Source organism: Phyllostomus discolor, chromosome 3, assembly GCF_004126475.2.
Source record: "Phyllostomus discolor isolate MPI-MPIP mPhyDis1 chromosome 3, mPhyDis1.pri.v3, whole genome shotgun sequence".
Taxonomy (NCBI): Eukaryota; Metazoa; Chordata; class Mammalia; order Chiroptera; family Phyllostomidae; genus Phyllostomus; species Phyllostomus discolor.
In genome coordinates, this window is record NC_040905.2 from 117,947,170 (window position 1) to 117,964,805 (window position 17,636).

The window sequence follows — 17,636 nt, forward strand, 5'->3', positions numbered from 1 at the left end:
CAGCCCAGCCCTCTCCTCTGAGCTCCAGACTCCAACTTCCGGCTTCATGCCTCTGTGTGTCCACACACATCGCAGATTTGATAGACCCCAAACGGAGCTCTTGATTCTCCTACCCCAAACCTCCTTTCCATCACAGCAAATGATCTCATGTTTCCTCTAGATACTCTGCTCAACACAAAAGCTCAGGAATCAGGAGACCCCTCCTCATCTCTCTTCTGACAAACCCATTATCAAGACATGCTGGCTCAATTTCCAACATAAATCTCAAATCTGTTCACTTCCTCCCCCTCTCCAGTGCTGCCCGCCTTGTCTGAGCCACCCCCACGTCTCACCCAGCTTATTGTAAGAGCTATGGACTGGGTGATCTCTCCCTGTTCACTCTTCCCCCAGTGAGAACAAACCAGAAAACGCACATCCGCTACTTAAAATCCTCTGGTGGCTTCCTGTGGCTGCTGGGGAATTCTGAACTTCTTACCCTGACCTGGAAGACTTGCCTAGCTCTGTCCACACACTCTCTTTGGCTCTTCCCAGGCTTTCCCTTCCCTGGCACACACCTCTGCCTAGGACACTCTTGCTCCATACTTGACTTGCTAAATCCTCCTCATTTTTCAGGTCTCAGCTGAGACAACACTTCCCCTGGGAAGTGCACCTGAGACCCCACACCTTGTGACTGTCACCCATCGCCACATCAATCTCACCGCATAGGACTTGCCTGTGTATTGTCTCTCTCCCTACAAGGCTGTGAAGCCAGAGATCATTGATCTCAGTCATAGTCTTACCACCACAATATATAGTAAGTGTTTGATAAATATTTATTGACTTAATGGATAGATGAAAAGCCTTTCCACCTCTTGAGAAATCAGGGCTCAGCATTTCTATTTTCCTCTGCCACATGGCTCTTTGGAGGGTGCTGCTGGGCCTGAGCTAAGTCCCTTAAGAGGACTAAAGTGGAGGATGCAGGACTCTAAGGCTCTTGCCCAGCTGACCCTTTCCCCTCACTGCAGGCCCAGATCTGCTTCTGGCCGAACCCACCAGCTCAGGTCCTGGATGGCATCTCCCTTGTCCCTGTCTCCTTTCTTTTCCTGGAGAGCTCTGAAGCAGGGGTGTCAAACTCATTTTCCCCAGGAGCCACATCCACCTCGGGGTTGCCTTCAAAGGGCCGAATGCAGAGCTCCTTGCCCCTAGCTAAGGAGTAGTTACATTTATACAGTCCTAAAATTACATTCAGCCCTTTGAAGGCAACCCCGAGGCAGATGTGGCTCCTGGGGAAAATGAGTTTGACACCCCTGCTCTAAAGGAAACCTAATGGTTGCTCTTACTTAAAAAATATGGTCTTTTAATGTTTTTGAATAGGTAACACATGCCCATGGTACAAAGTTCGAAAGGTGTGAAGTCACATGCGTTGAAAAAGAACTCTCTCCTATTCCTGCCTTACCCTGCCTCCCAGCCATGTCCTCAGAGGTCACCATCACTACCACTTTCTTGTGCAGCCTTCCAGAAATAATTTATGCACAAATAAACCTATATATAAACTTTTTCCCCTCACTCAAATGGAAGCATTCTATACGTGCTACTCTGTACCTTACTTTTTTCAGTTGACATGAGATTGTGAAGGTGATTCAGAACAAGTACATAAAGCGCCTCTTTCTTTGCCATGGCTGCATACTACTTCAGTGCAGGAAGTTGTGTCATTACTGATTTAACCAAACACTTGTGGACATCTAGGTTGTTTCCAATCTTTTGCCATTGCAATAGACCTTGAATTTCTATTATTTTGCTTATGGGCCAGCATATCTATTGGATAAAATCCTAGAAGTGGCATTTCTGCGTCAAACAGTCTACATGTTTGTCATCTTAGTATCCGCTGTCGGACTGGCCTTTGCTCAGGTGCTGCCCACTTACCCACAGCCTCGCCAATGTCGTGTGTTACCAGATGCTTTGAGTTTCACCATTTGATAGATGACAAAGGTAATCTCAGTGAAATCTGAGTTTGCATTTCTTTCTTTTTAAAAATGTACATATGAAAAAACACATCAGAGTATATGGTAACCATTTTCAAGCACACAGCTCACATTGCTGTGCCACCGCATTTCTCTTTTGCATCATGATGTTTCACAGTGCCAGCTTAGTGCCAGGCGCAGCATGAGGCAGCCTCTGCTCCCTGGTGGGGGGAACAGAAAAGTAAGCAGGCATGACAAACCAGTGTCACCAGAGTCACCAGAGCTGAGTCTGAGATAGCACTAGAAGCTGGGGGCAGAAGGGAAATGTTCCAGTAAGGTTCCCAGGAGGAGGTGACTTGGGGTGACCCCTGAAATAAGAGGAAGTTCCTCCAGGCAAAGCAGATTGTGTGAGCAAAGGTTCAATGGCCTGGGAGATCCAGGTGTGATTAAGGACTGCAAGTAACATTTCTGAGATCCACTGTGAGGAGCAGGGTGATGAGCTCAGACAAGTCAGGGTCTTGGACTGAGGGGCCTTGGAGACCACTGTGAGGACTTGGGGGATGGCAAGTTTGGGGCAAAGGAGAGCAGAGATCATAGGCTGGGGTTAGACGGCAGGTGTCAGGGTCCAGGAGAGAAAAGGCAGGCTGCTGAGGAAAGACTGCAGTGCTCCGGGGCACTGGGTGCGAAGCTGACGCTCCTCTGCACCTGAGGGACAGAACTGGAGGCGGTGGGGGGTGGGGTAAGGGAAGGTAGATTTCCAAAGGGGAAGCCCTCCCTGAGAAAGGGATGCACGCCCTTGGGGGAGGACTGGGTCGCAAGGAGAGACATCCGAACAACCAAAGGGAGGAGGCGTGGGACAGCCACAGCCTCGGACCTCTTTCTCCTCCCTCAGGCTGTGAGATTACCCAGCTGGGCTTGCGGACCCTGAGATCCCAGGACAGCGACCACAGGCGTATCAGAACTCTTTGCCCTGCGGAATCCAGGGTCGCTGTGTAACTCCAGGCCCCGCCTCTAAAGATAAGGGGCGTGGATGGCCAGAAGCCCTCTTCCCTCAGCTGCAACTCTCTGCTGGGGAGGGGCGTGTGTTGCATAGAGGAAGAGGGGGGTAAAAGGTGGGGGAGAGGGAGAGAGAGCGCTAGAGCGCTGGTGTCGCCATGGCAACTAAGCGAGTGGACTGGTCCTGGAGACTGGAGGGAAGCAAGGAGAAAGCGAGGGAGTGGGCACCGTGGGCTCCGCGCGGGGCCAGGGACGGGAGCTGGGTCTCCGGGGAGGAGTTAGGGAACACCGGGCAATTCTCACTGTTGGTTCCTGGTGACGCAGTGAGCTCGTGTGTTTGCGAGTGTGTGTATGCGAGTTTTCCGAGGTGAGTGTGTCAGTGCGTGTCTGGGTTTGTGCATGTGTGTGAGTGCGCACGTGGGCACAGGCGTGTGGGCGGGAGTGCCGGTGCAAGATGCGGGTGCTAGCCTGCGTGCTCGTGATTTGTATGCGTGCACTCGTGTGCTTCTCTAAGTGTGCCCGGGCGGGTGCCGGCGGAAGAGTCCGTCCCCTCCCCAGCCCTGTCCGTCCCTCCCTGCCCCCCCCCCCCCCCCCCCCCCGCCGCCGGCGCCGGCTGCCTCCGCATCTCCACCTCGCTCACCCCCTCCTCCCGCACTTTCTCCGGCTCTCTCTCCCTCTCCGCGCGCACAGCCGGACTCCGCGCTCTTCTCGCTGGCCACCTTAGGAATCACCACCGCCCAGCTTGCACCCGTCGTCCCCCAGTGCTTGGGCACCTGTTGGAAGCACTGAGACAGGTGCAAGGGGCTGGGTCGCCGGGGGCGAGGGTGAGAGTGTGTGCGTTAGCCTGCGTGTGCCTATGGGGTTTTTTAGCTCGATTGAAGCTGCAATTTCTGGCTCCTCTGGAGAGCCAATCTCAGGAAGAGGCATCTTAGGAGGGGGATCTCAGCTTGGGCTGTAGGGGGTGGGGGACTAGGCAGACAGGCAGATCCTGGGACTGAATGGAGAGTGGGAAGTGAATGTCTAGAGGGGTGGGTGACACCCTGACCAGACAAGCGCCTGCTGCAGAAGGATGATGGATAGAGCTTCAGAAAGACAGAGGAGACCTGTGGGGCGGCTTCTGGGAGTAGGCAGGGCCCAGGGTCGGACAGAAGCCCAGAATGAGGGGCAGGAGCTGGGAAGATGACAAAGGGACAATCTGGAGGTAAGTGGGCAAGGCTGAGGTGGAGCCAGGACCTGTGTGTGTGTGTGTGTGTGTGTGTGTGTGTGGTGGGGAGGGGGGTGAGTTTGCAGCCCAGCCCCTGTGGAGCACAGCTGGGGGTCTGGAGGACCCAGGCCTCCTGCCTGCCCATCAGCTGGCACAGGCTGACCTCTCCCTCCACACCTAGAAAGGGGGGCCGGCGACGGGGTTTCCAAGTCCAGCGGACTGTGGGCATAAGGAGTCGGCAGTAGGCTCAGGCACTCGAACCCCCTCCTCCCAGACAGGGGTGCTGCATGAGGGGCCGCAGGGGTGATCGCATGGCCATCAGCATCCAGGAGCACATGGCCATCAACGTGTGCCCCGGGCCCATCCGGCCTATCCGCCAAATCTCTGACTACTTCCCCCGCCGGGGACCAGGACCTGAAGGGGGCTGTGGGGGCTTTGGGGAGGCCCCTGCTCGGCTGGCCCCCCTGGCCCTCGCTCCCCCTGCAGCCCTCCTTGGAGCCACCACGCCTGAGGATGGAGCTGAGGTGGACAGCTATGACTCGGATGATGCCAGTGAGTCTAGGGGCTTGAAGGGCCAGGGTGCTAATGGGGGCCTCCAGGCTTGTGGGAAGGGGAGGGAACCCTGCCGTGTGTGTGTGTGTGTGTGTGTGTGTGTGTGTGTGTGTGTGTGTAGAGGCCACAGGGGCTGCAGTCAGTGTGGAGATTACAGCTTCAGCAAGGCTCAGTATCCAATATTTCTGCTGAGACAACCACCCACACAGCCCCAGTTGCGGCCCAGCCGGGAACCCAGACCACACACACTTGCAGCCTGGCAGACAGACATACACCTTCACAGCCAGCACGCACAGCCGGCCTGCCCACTGGTCTCTCACACACCTGTCTTTACACACTGACTCACACGACCTCACACGATGTCTCACACTGACTCTTCTCTCTTCTCCAGCTGCCCTGGGCACGCTGGAGTTCGACCTTCTCTATGACCAGGCCTCCTGCACTTTGCACTGTAGTATCCTCAGGGCCAAGGTGGGTGCTCGCTACCTCCCAAGCCCCAGTTCTGTTTGCCCCCCACGTGGCAGGGATGGGTTTCCATCCTCCCTTCCTTTCCCCAGGCTGGACCCCTGCTCCCCTCCTCACACCCTGCTCCCTCCAAGTACCTTTCTTCTCAGCTCTCCACCCCTCAAGGATCCACTCTGCAGAGGGATGGTTGAGAGCTCACAGCCCTCTCCCCTCCCCACCTCTCCAGGGCCTCAAGCCCATGGATTTCAATGGCCTGGCCGACCCCTACGTCAAACTGCACCTACTGCCTGGAGCCTGCAAGGTAATAGCTTCCTCCCACCCCAGCCAGACCCAGCTTGTGGGTCTGACCCTAACCTTCCCCGCTTTCAGCCTCTGTGGGTCTAGCATTGAGAACCTTCATCCCCACACCTCAGGCCAATAAACTGAAAACTAAGACTCAGAGGAACACTCTGAATCCCGTGTGGAACGAGGACCTGACGTATAGTGGAATCACGGATGATGACATCAGCCACAAGGTGCTCAGGTGAGGGACCCAGCCTCCCTGCTACCACGGGTTCCAGTGCAGCACCTCCTCTGGGGCAGCTGTCATTGGAACCTTCTTTGGTTGATCTACTTCCTGTTAAGCCCCTCTCAGATGCTCAAGTACAGTCAGCGGATCCTGTCCCCTTTGGCAGCAGGCCAAAATGTTTCTGTCTCGTTCCTACCCCCAAAATGTCTTCTCCTGCTCCTCCTACTGGGACTGCGCTCTTCTGACTGTCAGGTTCATCACTCCTAACCTTTGCCTGTTATCTCTTCTACTTGAAAAGCGCTCCCTGCTTCCTGCTTCTTTTCTGCCACCCTAAATTCCACTCATCATTTGAGGTTCTGCCACATCCAGAAAGCTTTCCCTGGTCACCAACAGCCCTTTTCAAAGCTCCTGACTAAGTCAGACCTATGCAGCGGAGGTCTGCCCATTCTGCAGTCTGTGTCCTCCTGGCATCTCTAAGGAGTGAAATCTTAAGGGACAGGAAACTTGCTCAGTCATTCTGGGAGGTGGAGCTGTGGGGGGAGTAGTCCCTGGCGGGGAATGAAGGGCAGCAAAACCTATGCTTCTGAGAGAACTTTTTTTTTTTTTTTTTGGCAATAGGGAGCTATGGAAGAGTTTGCATCAGGGTAGGTTATAGTCAGCGTTGTGTTTTAGAGAGATCACCTTGGTGTTGGGTGTGAAGTGGACTGGAGGGGAGGAGAGAGGCAGAAACCAGAAAGACTGGCCCCATATTTCAGATGCTAGAGAATGAGGATTCAATCATTATCTGAGTGCTTAGTAGTACCCAGCCCTGGGTTATGCACTTTTACATTTCTACATTTCACTTGACCCTCATAATAGCTTTAGGAGGTTGGTAATCACTATCTCCATTTTATAGATAGGACCTGAGGCTTCAGGAGGCTGACTTGCCCAAGGTCACACAGTTGCTAGTAAGTGGAAGAGCTGGGAATTGAACACTCCTACACAACACAGCTACTCAAGAGTGTCACAGCAGAAGGAAGTGTGGGGGCTGCAGAAGGGGATGATGGAAGTAAAAACAACCATTTCTTGTCTCTGGCTTCATGGGCTTCTCCTAGGCCAGCTCCCTGCTCCATGCAGAAAAGGACAGGAACTCCAGAGCTGCTTGTCTGACTGCCCAAGGTTCCTCAAGGCCCTTCTAGCTCTTACATCCTGAATCTGCAACCCGCATCCGCCAATGCACACCCTACACGCATTCAGTAGGATCCTGTCCACAGGCCCTGAATGGAGGAAGGATGGGGAGGGTCCCCAAGATCTGTGAGGGCTTCCTGAAGCAGCTGAGTAGATCCTGATGGACCAGACACAAGCTGAGCAGCTGTCAAGTGAGGGGTAGAGAAACAGGGTGAATCAAAGCATCCTTCTCAGATGCCAGGCCTGGTGCTCACCGCACAGCCTGTGAGACAGCCCATTTTACAGGTGAGGTGTAGAGTATTTAAGGCAGAGCAAGACCAGCCTCAAGTGCTCAGGGTTCCATCAGAGGTCCATTCTCACTGGAGTGGGGCTCAGGCACCCCAGGGGCCCTGACCTTGCAATTCCCTGCCAGGATCTCCGTGTGTGATGAGGACAAGCTGAGCCACAATGAGTTCATCGGGGAGATCCGTGTACCCCTCCGCCGCCTCAAGCCTTCACAGAAGAAGCATTTTAATATCTGCCTCGAGCGCCAGGTCCCGGTCCGTGTGGGGCTATAGGGTGCCAAGGGGAGGGGGCCCTGGGGAGGCCAGGTTTCCAGAACCTATTCTTTGCCCTCTCAGCTGGCTTCACCCTCTTCCATGTCAGCGGCGCTGAGGGGCATCTCCTGTTACCTGAAGGAGGTAAGGCACCTCACAGGGACCACCAGTGTGGGTGGGAGGTGGCAAAGGTGCAGGCTGACCTCTATGTCTGCCCTGAAGCTGGAGCAGGTGGAACAGGGACCTGGGCTGCTGGAAGAGCGAGGACGCATCCTGCTGAACCTCAGCTATAGCTCGCCTCGCCGGGGGCTGCTGGTGGGCATTGTGCGCTGTGCCCACTTGGCTGCCATGGATGTCAATGGCTACTCTGACCCCTATGTTAAGACGTGAGCTCTCCCCCTGCCCTGAGGCCAGCCCTCCCCTCCCCTCCCCAGAGACCTGCCTCATCCACCCCTGGGGACTGGCTTACCCCTGACCACCCAGCTCCTTCACCCCTGCCCCACCTCCTTGGCAGGTACCTGAGGCCGGATGTGGATAAGAAATCCAAACATAAAACAGGTGTGAAGAAGAAGACTCTCAACCCAGAATTTAATGAGGTAAATAGGGCAGGGACAGAATCACGGTGTGGGGGATGATGGGGTAGGGCAATTCCTCATGGAAGGGGCGGTTTGCCCTGTCCCAGGAGTTTTTCTATGAGATGGAGCTCTCAGCTCTGGCCACCAAGACTCTGGAAGTCACAGTCTGGGACTATGACATTGGCAAATCCAACGACTTCATTGGTAAGGAAGGAGCCCGCTGGGTGGTGGTAGTGGTGGAGGGCTGGCTGGCATGAAATGGAGCCCTGAGTTTGCCTCTACTGCTCCACAGGTGGCGTGTCCCTGGGGCCAGGCGCCCGGGGAGAGGCCCGGAAGCATTGGAGTGACTGTCTGCAGCAGCCAGACACAGCCCTGGAGCGCTGGCACACCTTGACCAGTGAACTGCCCCCTGCGGCTGGGGCCCTGCCCTCAGCCTGAGCGATGGGTGCAGCTGCCCAGCATTGGCCCCTTGGGGCCGGGTCCCATACCCAACCTTCGCACGAGTGTGTTGCACGTTTACACAGGGTGGATGCCCTACCCCATACTACCTGTCTTATTTTGTGAGAGTCTCTGTGACTATGGGTCTGTCTTCTTGTGAGGGACCATGAAGATCTGTATTCACATATGCAAACTTCCTCCTGCCTGACTCGCTACTACATGCAAATATGCAAACCACCCAGCCTGTGCACACCTGCAGCTGGAGTCCTGCCTGGCCCCAGCCCCAGCCTGGCTGCTGCTCCTCTCTCTGGCCTCTCCATGCTGCCCGTCCCCTCCACCCACAAGGAGGAGGTCGGATTAGGGGGGGTTTGAAGGAGGACAAAGTTTCCAAAAAGAAAAGGACAAAAACCAAAACAGAGCCACTCATTTAATAAAGAATCTTTGTTTAAAAAACAAAACAAAACATAACACAACACCTAGCCCTGTACAGCTGCCCTTTTAAAAAGGTGGGGGGGAGCGTGGGGGCACACCGCAGGGTCTCCGCCCCTCCCGGAAGTGGCAGGTATTCCCAGCCAGTCATTTAAAACACCTGCCCCCACGTTGGGGCCAGGATGTGAGGGCAGACCCCTGCCCTGGTGAGGTCCCCCTTCCAGGGGACTTTTGTGCATGTTTACACCTTTTCCGATTGTGTCAGTGGCCGCAGCATGGCAACTGGGCATCAATAAACGTCTCTGTGGAAGCTCGGGGCTCATGTGTGTTGGCACAGGAGGCGTTGGACAGGGGCTCGGGCGGGGGTGGGGGTCACTCCGGGATGTCGATCACCAGGTCATCATCACCATCCAGGGCGTCATCCCCGCTGCCTGCGTCGCTGAACATCTGCCGAGGGACTGCACTCAGGATTGTGGGAGGGGGCATCTTAGGGGGTGGCAGTGGGGCCAGGGTTGCCCCCACTCCAGCCGCAGAACCACGGCTGGGGAAGGTCAGCGGCCCTCCCACAGGGCAGTCGGGGGGTCCCACCGTCATCTGCAGCAAGGAGGGAAGAAACACAGGGAAGGGCTGTCAGGGAGGAATGGGGTCTCCAGGAGGCTGGCACTGCCCCTTTAAGGCAATGCTGGGGGATGGGGGAGGGGCAAAAGCTCACTTAAGGGGTACTGGACACAGCTGGACCAGCCATGCTGGAATCAGGAGGCCTGCCCACCTTAGTCCCTGCGGAGTCCCAAACCAGCAAGTGCCTGGGGGTATGGGGTAGTGATGGAGGCAGTGATGAGGGTGGTGGTGGGGCTTATAGGAAGCCATGAGGGAAATGCTGGGCCCCGCCCTCACCAGGGGGGCACCTCAGCAGCCCCTGTGATGGCAGCTGGCCCTGAGAGCCAGAATCAGAACAAGCCTGGAGTGCCTGCCTGTCTGCCTGCCTCTGGGCACCTCCAACACCACTTGCCACCACCGGCCCCCCACCTTCCTCCTCCTGTGGGCCCCACTGGTTTGTTGGAAGGTGTCCTAGGGTCTTTACTCCCTGCTGCTAGGTGAGGCTTCTTAGATCTGGGCTGGGCCCCTCCTGGGGATCCCCACAGTCACTGGCCTAGGTCAGGCCCTCCTCTGAGCTCACCTGGGCTACTGTACCAGCCTCCTAACGGGATTCCCTGCCTTCAGCCTGTCCCAGATCCGGCTCCTCCTTCACACTGCAGCCAGAGTGAGCTCTCTAAAACACAAACCTGAGCTCGTCATTCCTCCACTTGAGGGCCACAGGCTCCTTACTGCCCCTGGGACAGGCAGTGCTGTGTGCCTGACAGTGGGCCGGCCCCTCCACCTGGAATGTTCTTTTCTATCTGTCAGAAGTCCTGCTTTTTTCCTTTGAAGCTGGAAAGTGGCTTCTGTCCTGACCAACCCTCCAGCCCCACCCCTGCCAGGTTAGCAGGAAATGCTTATGTGTGGCCTTCACAGTGGCCCTTGTGATTGCTTTAACGCCTTCAGCCCTCACGGCCTACTCTCTGCTTCTCAAGGAGCCCCCACCCTTACTGCTGTTCCTGGGATGTCATGGATGGCCGGAGTGGGTTTTTAATCAGGGCCAACACCTCAGGGTACAGTGTCTGCCAGGACTAATGATACAGGAGACTCAGCTCTGAACCGCACCCTTGCACCCAGTACCAGGCACACATGTGTACGTATGGGAGCAGACACACGTGCACAGCTGAACGAAAAGACAACAGCAACATGAGGACTGTCCCCTCTGTTGGCTCCTACTCTTGATCCCTACTCTAGTTCCCACGTCCTAACATGCTTCGGCTCACTCCAGGGCTCCTCAGGTGACCCACAGCAGCTAATGTTTATCTATGGCTTACTAGGGAGTAGGCGCTGGGTTAAATTTTCCCTCCCTTAACTGCTTTTAGCATGACAATGACCCCATGACCCCATGAAAAGAAAGCTTAACTTAAATAACATACCCAAATCACACTAAGGAGCTGGAATTCAAACCCAGCCAAGTCTGACTGAGGCCCAGGCTCTTAACTGACCTGCTTCAGTTTTCACAGCTTTCCCCTCTCCTCAGACTTGCTCCCGCCAGTCTCCTCACACCAAGTCACCCAGAAACTTCAATGATCCCCATTCCCTTAGGGTCTGTAACCCTCCAGGTTCTGGGCATCAAAGCTTTCTCTGATCCCACCCTATCTTATTTTTCTTTCCAAAGCTGTTCTCTCTTACCACTCCTGCTTCAGCCCAAACAACTTTGTCTTCCACCACTGCCTCAGCCTGTGATATCCAAATTTCACTTACCCTGTGCTCAAACGCTGCCTCTTCCTTGAGGCCTTCCCCGATTTATCCCCTTCCCCAAGCACAGCAATTGACTGGGACTCTCTTCTTACCAACATTTTCTCTCCTGTATGTCCAGAACTTAGCTCCCCACCACTCCTATACTGCAGGACCCAACACCTCAGAAAACCTCAAACCACCATGCCCATGCCACACCACACCTCTACCCATCAGCTCTAGGCTTTGCTGACCTGTGCTATCTCCATCATCCTGCTCTATAGGTCAGAAGCAAAAACCCTGCCTGCCAAGTAGAGCAAAGGATCAGGGTATCACCCATTACCTACCCATTTCTCAGGCTTAAGGGCCAAGGTCACACAGGGAACAGGTGGCAGAGCTGGGATACAAACTCTAGAACCCACACACGGCACCACCATAAACACTGCATCCCACTTCACTTCTGGCTCCAGAATCTTAAGTCAGCGGTCCACCCAACTTGAGAGCTGGCCATCCTGGTACCTACTCCACTCTGACTCAGAGCTGGCAGGGCGCTGTGCCTTCTGGGTCCTCCTGTCTTCTGGTGCTGACTGCACACACCTCCTCTCTTCTCCAACCATACTCTCACCTGCTGATCGCATCCACCTCCACGCCGATGACTTCCAAGGATACACCCCACGGGCCCCAGGCTCACGTTCCTCAGTCGTCTTGTTGGCATTTCCAGACAGCATCTCAGCATGTCTGAAACCATACTCCTCATCCTCTCTCCCAAACCTGCTCCTCCCAGTCCTTACTTCTCCAGTTGCTCAGGCTAGAAACCCTGGCGTCATCCTTGACTTCCATCTCATAGCCCACACTGGTGTTCCTGAAGCTCATTTTTCAAATAGACCCATGATCCACTTTTCACCCTCTCTACTGCTGTTTGATTTACTGCAGCAGCCTCCTCACTGGTCTCCCAATTTCTGTCCTGACCCAGTCCCCTCCTTCTCCCATCTATTCTCCACACGGCAATGTCAGTGCTTTTGTTAACATGTAAATCAGAGCAGAGTCTCTCTCTGCCCAGTCTCTTCAGAGGCTCCATATTCATCGGTAGTGCAAGCCAAAGTCTTCACACATCCGCAAGGCCCTCCACAATCGTGCCCCTCAGTTATTTCCCAGACCTGCTCTCTGATCCTTCTCCCCTTCTAACTTTCATCCAACCACACTGGGCTCCTTCCTGGTCCTTGAACAAGCCATATATGCACCGGCCCACCCACTACCCCAGGACCTTTGCACTGGTGATTCTTCCTGACTGAAACACTTTCCCAGAAAGCCGTCTGGCTTGTTCTAATTGTTTAAGTCTCTGACCAAGTAACATCCCAGACCACCCAACCATAAGTATCAGCCCGCTTCTACTCTTGTGCGCCCCATCCTCTTTACCTGACTTCATTTTTCTGTATTAATACCTATTTATCTTGCTATTTTCTGCCTATCTTGCTAAAACACCAGCCCCATGAAGGCAGAGATCTGTCTGCTTTGTTCACTACTGCATCTGCTGCACCCAGAGCAGAGCCTAGCACATAGCAGACACCCCGTAAACACTGGTTGACGACATGTAGTTTGATCCCTCACTTTACAGACACAGAATCTGAGACCTACAGGGTGAAAGAGCCCTGCTCAAGGTCCCATAGTTTTCATTTGTGCAGCCTTGACTTGAATCTGGGTCCCGTAACTCCACCCTCCCTTGGGGCTGCCAGGCACCACAGAACACCTGTGACAATGAGCCCGGCCCCCAGTCCCACTGCAGCAGTGTAAGAGCAGGACCCCAGGCATCTTCACCGAGTCCCCCAGGCTGGCTCTGCCTCTGGCTCATCTCTACATCAAGCCCGTGAGCCAGGGCTTCTCTAACCCACCCCTCAGTACCTAGCCCTGGGCTGGGCCCCCAGCAGCCCCAAATCAGTCCTTCAGAATTCTTGGACAGGCCCCAGCCCACCTTGAGCCTCCCTCAAAGGGCTATCCTCCTGCCATCCTGACCCCTCCGTAACATCCCCAAATCAGGGTACCTTCAGTTTCCGGGGCAGGCGGGGCCGTTTCTCCCGCTTGGGCCTCAGGGGGCTGGGCTCGGGCAGCTGCAGGGCCAGGTAGTCAGAAGGGAATGGGGGGTAGGGGGGGGAAGCCAGCTGCAGGTGGGAGTGGGGGGATGGAGATGGGAAATGGAATAGATGGGTGGGGAGTGAAGGGAAAAAATGCAAATAGGAAGAAGAATGGAAAAACAAGAGATGGTGATGAGTGTGGCTTCTGAGAACAGAAGGGGATGGAACAGCAGCAGGACTTTGTCCTGGGGGCTGCTCTCCTCAGTCATATGTCCCCCATTCCTACACCAGAGAGACCTGGGCAGCCCTGATTCACACCCCTCTAAGGGATGCTTGCTGGCCACTGATGTACCCGCGATGTCCCCGGAGCTGGACTGGCTTCACCCTGAGACCTGGCCCCTCTGCCCAGATGACACCCACCTTCTTCCCAGGTATCGTAGTTACCATTTCCAATCCTTGACCCCAACTCACCGAGCTCAGGTATGGGGAGGGGGCTCCGGGGGCCTGAAGGGGAAACCCTGTTGAAGGAGGCAGAGAGAGGCTGGAGGGAGAGGGGGCTCCCCCCATTGGAGGGCTTCTCTTCCTGGAGAAAGGACAGGAGAGGGGGTCAGAGGCAGCTAGGAGGCCCAGGTGTCCCCCCACCCCACCCCCAGAGACAAAGGATGGCTTCTTCTCACCTCTTGGGGGCTGGAGTGTCTGACAACTTGGGTGTTCCCTCTGTCTCGCTGTTATCTGAAGATGCAGTAGCATCTGAGTCTGTGAGGCAGGAGGGCAGGTCAGTGGGGGCGGTTTCTGTCTACCTCAGAGGAGTACATAATTTTAACTCTACAGAAGGGCTCCAGGGAATCTGATTCTCCAGTCGGTGTGCACGGCTATTCTGGGGAGCCTACACATTTCCCAGCTCCTTAAAATGTGCTTTACAACTGACGTCTACAAACACTTCCTGCCCAAGCTCCTCCATGATAGCACACAGGTCAAGCACTATGTGCCAGACTCTCACCAGGCACTTTACATTCACTGCCCTTCCTTGTCTCCATAACCACCCAGGAAGGAAGGTGAGCACCTCACTTCCACTTTCCAGATGAGGTCACTGAGGCTGAGAGTAAGTCATAGGGCGGGACTTGAACCCAGGTATTCAACTCCTTGAACATTTTACATCACTCTCCTTATTTGTCTCTAAACTTCCTTCATCTCCTGCCTCTGCTCCACTCCCTATATGCAGGGTCCTGTTAATCTACCTCTCAAATCTCTCCTACCTTTATCCACTGCCTCCCATTCCAACTGCCACAAGGTCAAGCCATCACCTTGTGGTGTCAACCTTAACTAAGCAATCTCAGCGCTCCTATAGCGCACTATCCACTCCAACTCCAGAATGACCTAAAACCAACCTGAAATGATTACAACTGAAATGTTTTAACGTGGCCTCAGCCTACCTTTCTGAATTCCCAACCAAACTTTACACGTCACATCATGCCAATTGATCTCCTCAAAAAGAATTTTATTTCCCAGTTCTGTGCCTCCACTTAGAAGGTCCATCATTCATTTGACAACTGCTAGATGTGATATATGCCTTTATTAATCTCCTGGCTCAGATATACCCTTTAAAAGGCAAATTAATATACATGTCTAATCACTACTGTACACCTTGACCTTTCATGATCTTGCTCACCTGAAACTAATAATGTTGTATGGAAGCTGTAACTGAAAAAGGAAAAAAAAAAGCCCAATATAATGCCACCTCTCTAAGAAGTCTCCTGAAATCCTTCAGGCTGTTAATTGTTGGCTCTTTTAGAACTCTGCTCCCACTTGTCAGGATTCTCCTCACACTGTGCTAAAATGTTTCACGTGTAGGTACTTCCCATGGCAGACTGCGAGCTTCTTCAGGATGTAAGTGGTGGCTTACATGTGTAGCTCTTGCTCCTTAGATTTATCACACTGACCACAAACATGCTGGTTCCCTCATGCTTCCTATCCTGAAATCCCTAGAGCAGGGAGCTAACTGGAATACCTCAGGGAAGGAACAAGAAGGCAATGAGAAATAACAGCCAAACATTTTTCCACGACCTACATGTGCTGGCTTCTACCTACTTCTCTGACCTCATTTATCATCTACTATCATCCCATATGTAAGTAAATGGTGTTATGTGTTCCAATAAAACCTTATTTACAAAAGCAAGCAGCTTGGCTGAATGTTGTTTCTTGACCCTGCTCTAGACCAGTGTTTAAAGGTACCACAGAGAGGGATGACTGTATGTCAGAAGGCTTCTGACAGACCCACCCTGGAACAGGGACACAAATGCCAAATGCAGGGCTTTTTCAAACTGTGTGTCTTAACTCATTAGTAGGTCAAGAAGTTAATTTATTGGTTTGCAACCAACGCTCAATGAAATAAAGAAAAAGCAGCCTAAAAAGTATCAGAAAAAGTTGTGTACAGTGATCTTAACCTTGTTTCATTAATTCTTGCATTGTGAGTAAGTTTGTACTTAGGGACTTGGTTGTGATGGAAAATATATTAGATTGCAGACAGTGTCTCAAAAAAAGTTTGAAAGCACTGTTTTATGAATTTTAGCCCTTCTGCTCTTCAGACAACCTGGTCTTCTGTTACCTCAGAGTATTTGCATTTTATTACTCCCTCTGCATGGACATTTCTCACTTATATCTTCTAAGATTGGCCTCTTCTTCTTATGTAGGGCCCAGCTCAAACACTACTTCCTATAACAGACCTTTCTTGAGCACTCTATCGAGATATTGCCTGCCATCGGTTTTTATATGGTCTGCAAATTAATAGCTTTTACATTTTCAAATGGTTGGAGAAAAGAACCCAAATACCTTATGACATAAAAATGGTATGAAATTAATATTTCAGTGTCCATAAGTACAGTTTTCCTGAAATATAGCCATGCTCATTTATTTACATCAGCACCTTTGGCTGCTTTTTGCGCTACAACAGCAGAACTGAGTAGTTGTGATGAAGGCTGTATGTTCAGCAAAGCCTAAAATATTTGTTATCTGGCCCTTTACAGAAAAAGTTTATCAATCCCTGGTATACCCTAATCACTATCACATAACCCTGATTTTATTCCTTTCAAATCTAAAATCCTAATTTCTTTCTTATTTATTACCCTCAACTAGAATACAAATTCCAAGAGACTTCGTCTACCTTGGTCACCACAGTATCTCCTGTGCAAAGGGCAGTGATTAAAACATAGTAGATGTTCATTAAATAATTGACTGAAAGAATGGTAGAGGTGGAGAGCAAGCAACTAGGCTTAAGAACCACTGGAAACTGTTATCAGTCTCCACAGCCTCAAAGGAGGGGCCACGAAGCTTGCTGAAGTGTCAGGAACCAAGTCCTCCACCAATTTTTCATGACCTTGCTCACCAGAAGAATCTTCATCCACATTCTCGTACTGCAAGAGTCGGTCTAGGAGGAAACTGAGGAAAAAGGCAGGCAGAAAAAGAATATTTATTCAAACCTCAACAATGTTCTTCTGGGCCCTTGTCCCTTCTAGCTGGCCCGTTGGATCCTAGCAACAGCCCCAGGGCAGGCATCATGCATTTTGTGACCCCATTCCCGGATGGGGTCCGAAAGTTGAGCCACAGGAACCTCATTACTCTCAGGCCTCCCTTCTCCCCCTCGCCCCTCCACCCCGCGTCTCACCTCTTGTCTCGGGACACCTTCAGCAATTTCCTCTGCGCCTTCCTCAGTTCCTCCTGAAAGCACTCGTGTTCCTGTATCACAGTCGACGAGCACACTGAGTGGGCGGTGGTCCGTAAAGGGGCCGGGAACCCCGCGACAGCTCACCCCTTCCCACCCCACCCTCAACACTCACGTAGATGAGGAACTTGAGCTTCCGTTTCAGGTTCCTGTATTTCTTCTTGTAGTCCACCTCGCTGTCCGCCTGCCCGTTCATGATCGCCCCGGGAGCAGTGCCTCAGCACTAAGTCCCGCTACCCCGAGACGGTTTAGCTCAGCCTCTCACTCCTTCACTTCCGGAGATTAGATAAAACTGTCAGCTGGAACTACAACTCCCGGCGTACCCCACGCCCAGGGATCGTAATCACACTGGCCGCCCTCCCAGGCAATACCGGAAGAGAAATCTTGCTACGAGGAGCTACGCTAAGGATGGTGTCGCGGGACGCAATGATGTCACAAGGATGGCGGACGCTGGAAGGCGTCCTTACGGATTCTAAATGTGCTAAGCGATTGGAAGCCACAAGACTTGTCCCCCGGGGATTCCTAGTTTTCAGTAGAGATGTCCTTTTTCTGTTTTTCTAAGTCGCAGTAGCCTAGCTGTCACGCGACCACGGATGGAGGCAGCGTCACAGATTGATTACGTTACAGCAAAGGTTGAGGCGCAAGATCAGTTTCTAACGAGAATTAAGGAAAAAAAAAAACTGATTGGTTCTAAGAAAAGGGAGGGGCCACGAGACCCTCCAACTG

At 53.1% G+C, this 17,636-nt stretch overlaps 2 protein-coding genes across 8 annotated transcripts; one reads left to right on the forward strand and one right to left on the reverse strand.

Annotated features, from left to right (window-relative positions):
* The first annotated feature begins 21 nt into the window (after window positions 1-21).
* On the forward strand, window positions 22-9,114 carry DOC2A (double C2 domain alpha). 4 transcript variants are annotated; one of them, XM_036021246.1, is made up of 12 exons: window positions 22-793; window positions 3,627-3,730; window positions 4,415-4,692; window positions 5,084-5,163; window positions 5,384-5,458; window positions 5,571-5,680; window positions 7,245-7,371; window positions 7,453-7,512; window positions 7,591-7,754; window positions 7,883-7,964; window positions 8,051-8,147; window positions 8,236-8,674. In XM_036021246.1, exons 3-12 carry the CDS (start codon window positions 4,428-4,430, stop codon window positions 8,379-8,381), a joined length of 1,206 nt encoding a protein of 401 aa, XP_035877139.1. In that variant the 5' UTR covers window positions 22-793; window positions 3,627-3,730; window positions 4,415-4,427; the 3' UTR covers window positions 8,382-8,674. The 4 variants fall into 4 exon arrangements, with proteins under 4 accessions (XP_035877139.1, XP_035877140.1, XP_035877138.1 ...); XM_036021247.1 differs by having other exon boundaries at window positions 736-793; window positions 4,419-4,692; XM_036021245.1 differs by lacking the exon at window positions 22-793 and adding an exon at window positions 3,069-3,303 and having other exon boundaries at window positions 4,419-4,692.
* Window positions 8,796-17,484, reverse strand: INO80E (INO80 complex subunit E). Of its 4 annotated transcripts, XM_028525918.1 has the most exons (8): window positions 17,026-17,484; window positions 16,854-16,924; window positions 16,575-16,627; window positions 13,870-13,948; window positions 13,664-13,775; window positions 13,163-13,279; window positions 9,988-10,080; window positions 8,796-9,404 (listed from the first exon to the last, which is right to left on the reverse strand). In XM_028525918.1, exons 1-7 carry the CDS (start codon window positions 17,104-17,106, stop codon window positions 10,009-10,011), a joined length of 585 nt encoding a protein of 194 aa, XP_028381719.1. In that variant the 5' UTR covers window positions 17,107-17,484; the 3' UTR covers window positions 8,796-9,404; window positions 9,988-10,008. The 4 variants fall into 4 exon arrangements, with proteins under 4 accessions (XP_028381719.1, XP_035877142.1, XP_028381700.1 ...); XM_036021249.1 differs by lacking the exon at window positions 9,988-10,080 and having other exon boundaries at window positions 13,163-13,228; window positions 17,026-17,313; XM_028525899.2 differs by lacking the exon at window positions 9,988-10,080 and having other exon boundaries at window positions 17,026-17,313.
* Window positions 17,485-17,636: the final 152 nt, after the last annotated feature.

What these genes read in the sequence shown, in the direction of transcription:
- INO80E (XM_028525899.2), bottom strand. Translation starts at nt 17,106, where the DNA reads ATGAACGGGCAGGCGGACAGCGAGGTGGACTACAAGAAGAAATACAGG. An exon ending in AAGGTGTCCCGAGACAAGAG is followed by an intron (nt 16,628 to 16,853) that starts GTGAGACGCGGG and finishes CTTTTTCCTCAG; the next exon opens with TTTCCTCCTAGACCGACTCT. An exon ending in TGTGGATGAAGATTCTTCTG is followed by an intron (nt 13,949 to 16,574) that starts GTGAGCAAGGTC and finishes CCTGCCTCACAG; the next exon opens with ACTCAGATGCTACTGCATCT.
- DOC2A (XM_036021245.1), top strand. An exon ending in GTAGTATCCTCAGGGCCAAG is followed by an intron (nt 5,164 to 5,383) that starts GTGGGTGCTCGC and finishes CCACCTCTCCAG; the next exon opens with GGCCTCAAGCCCATGGATTT. An exon ending in TCAACCCAGAATTTAATGAG is followed by an intron (nt 7,965 to 8,050) that starts GTAAATAGGGCA and finishes GCCCTGTCCCAG; the next exon opens with GAGTTTTTCTATGAGATGGA.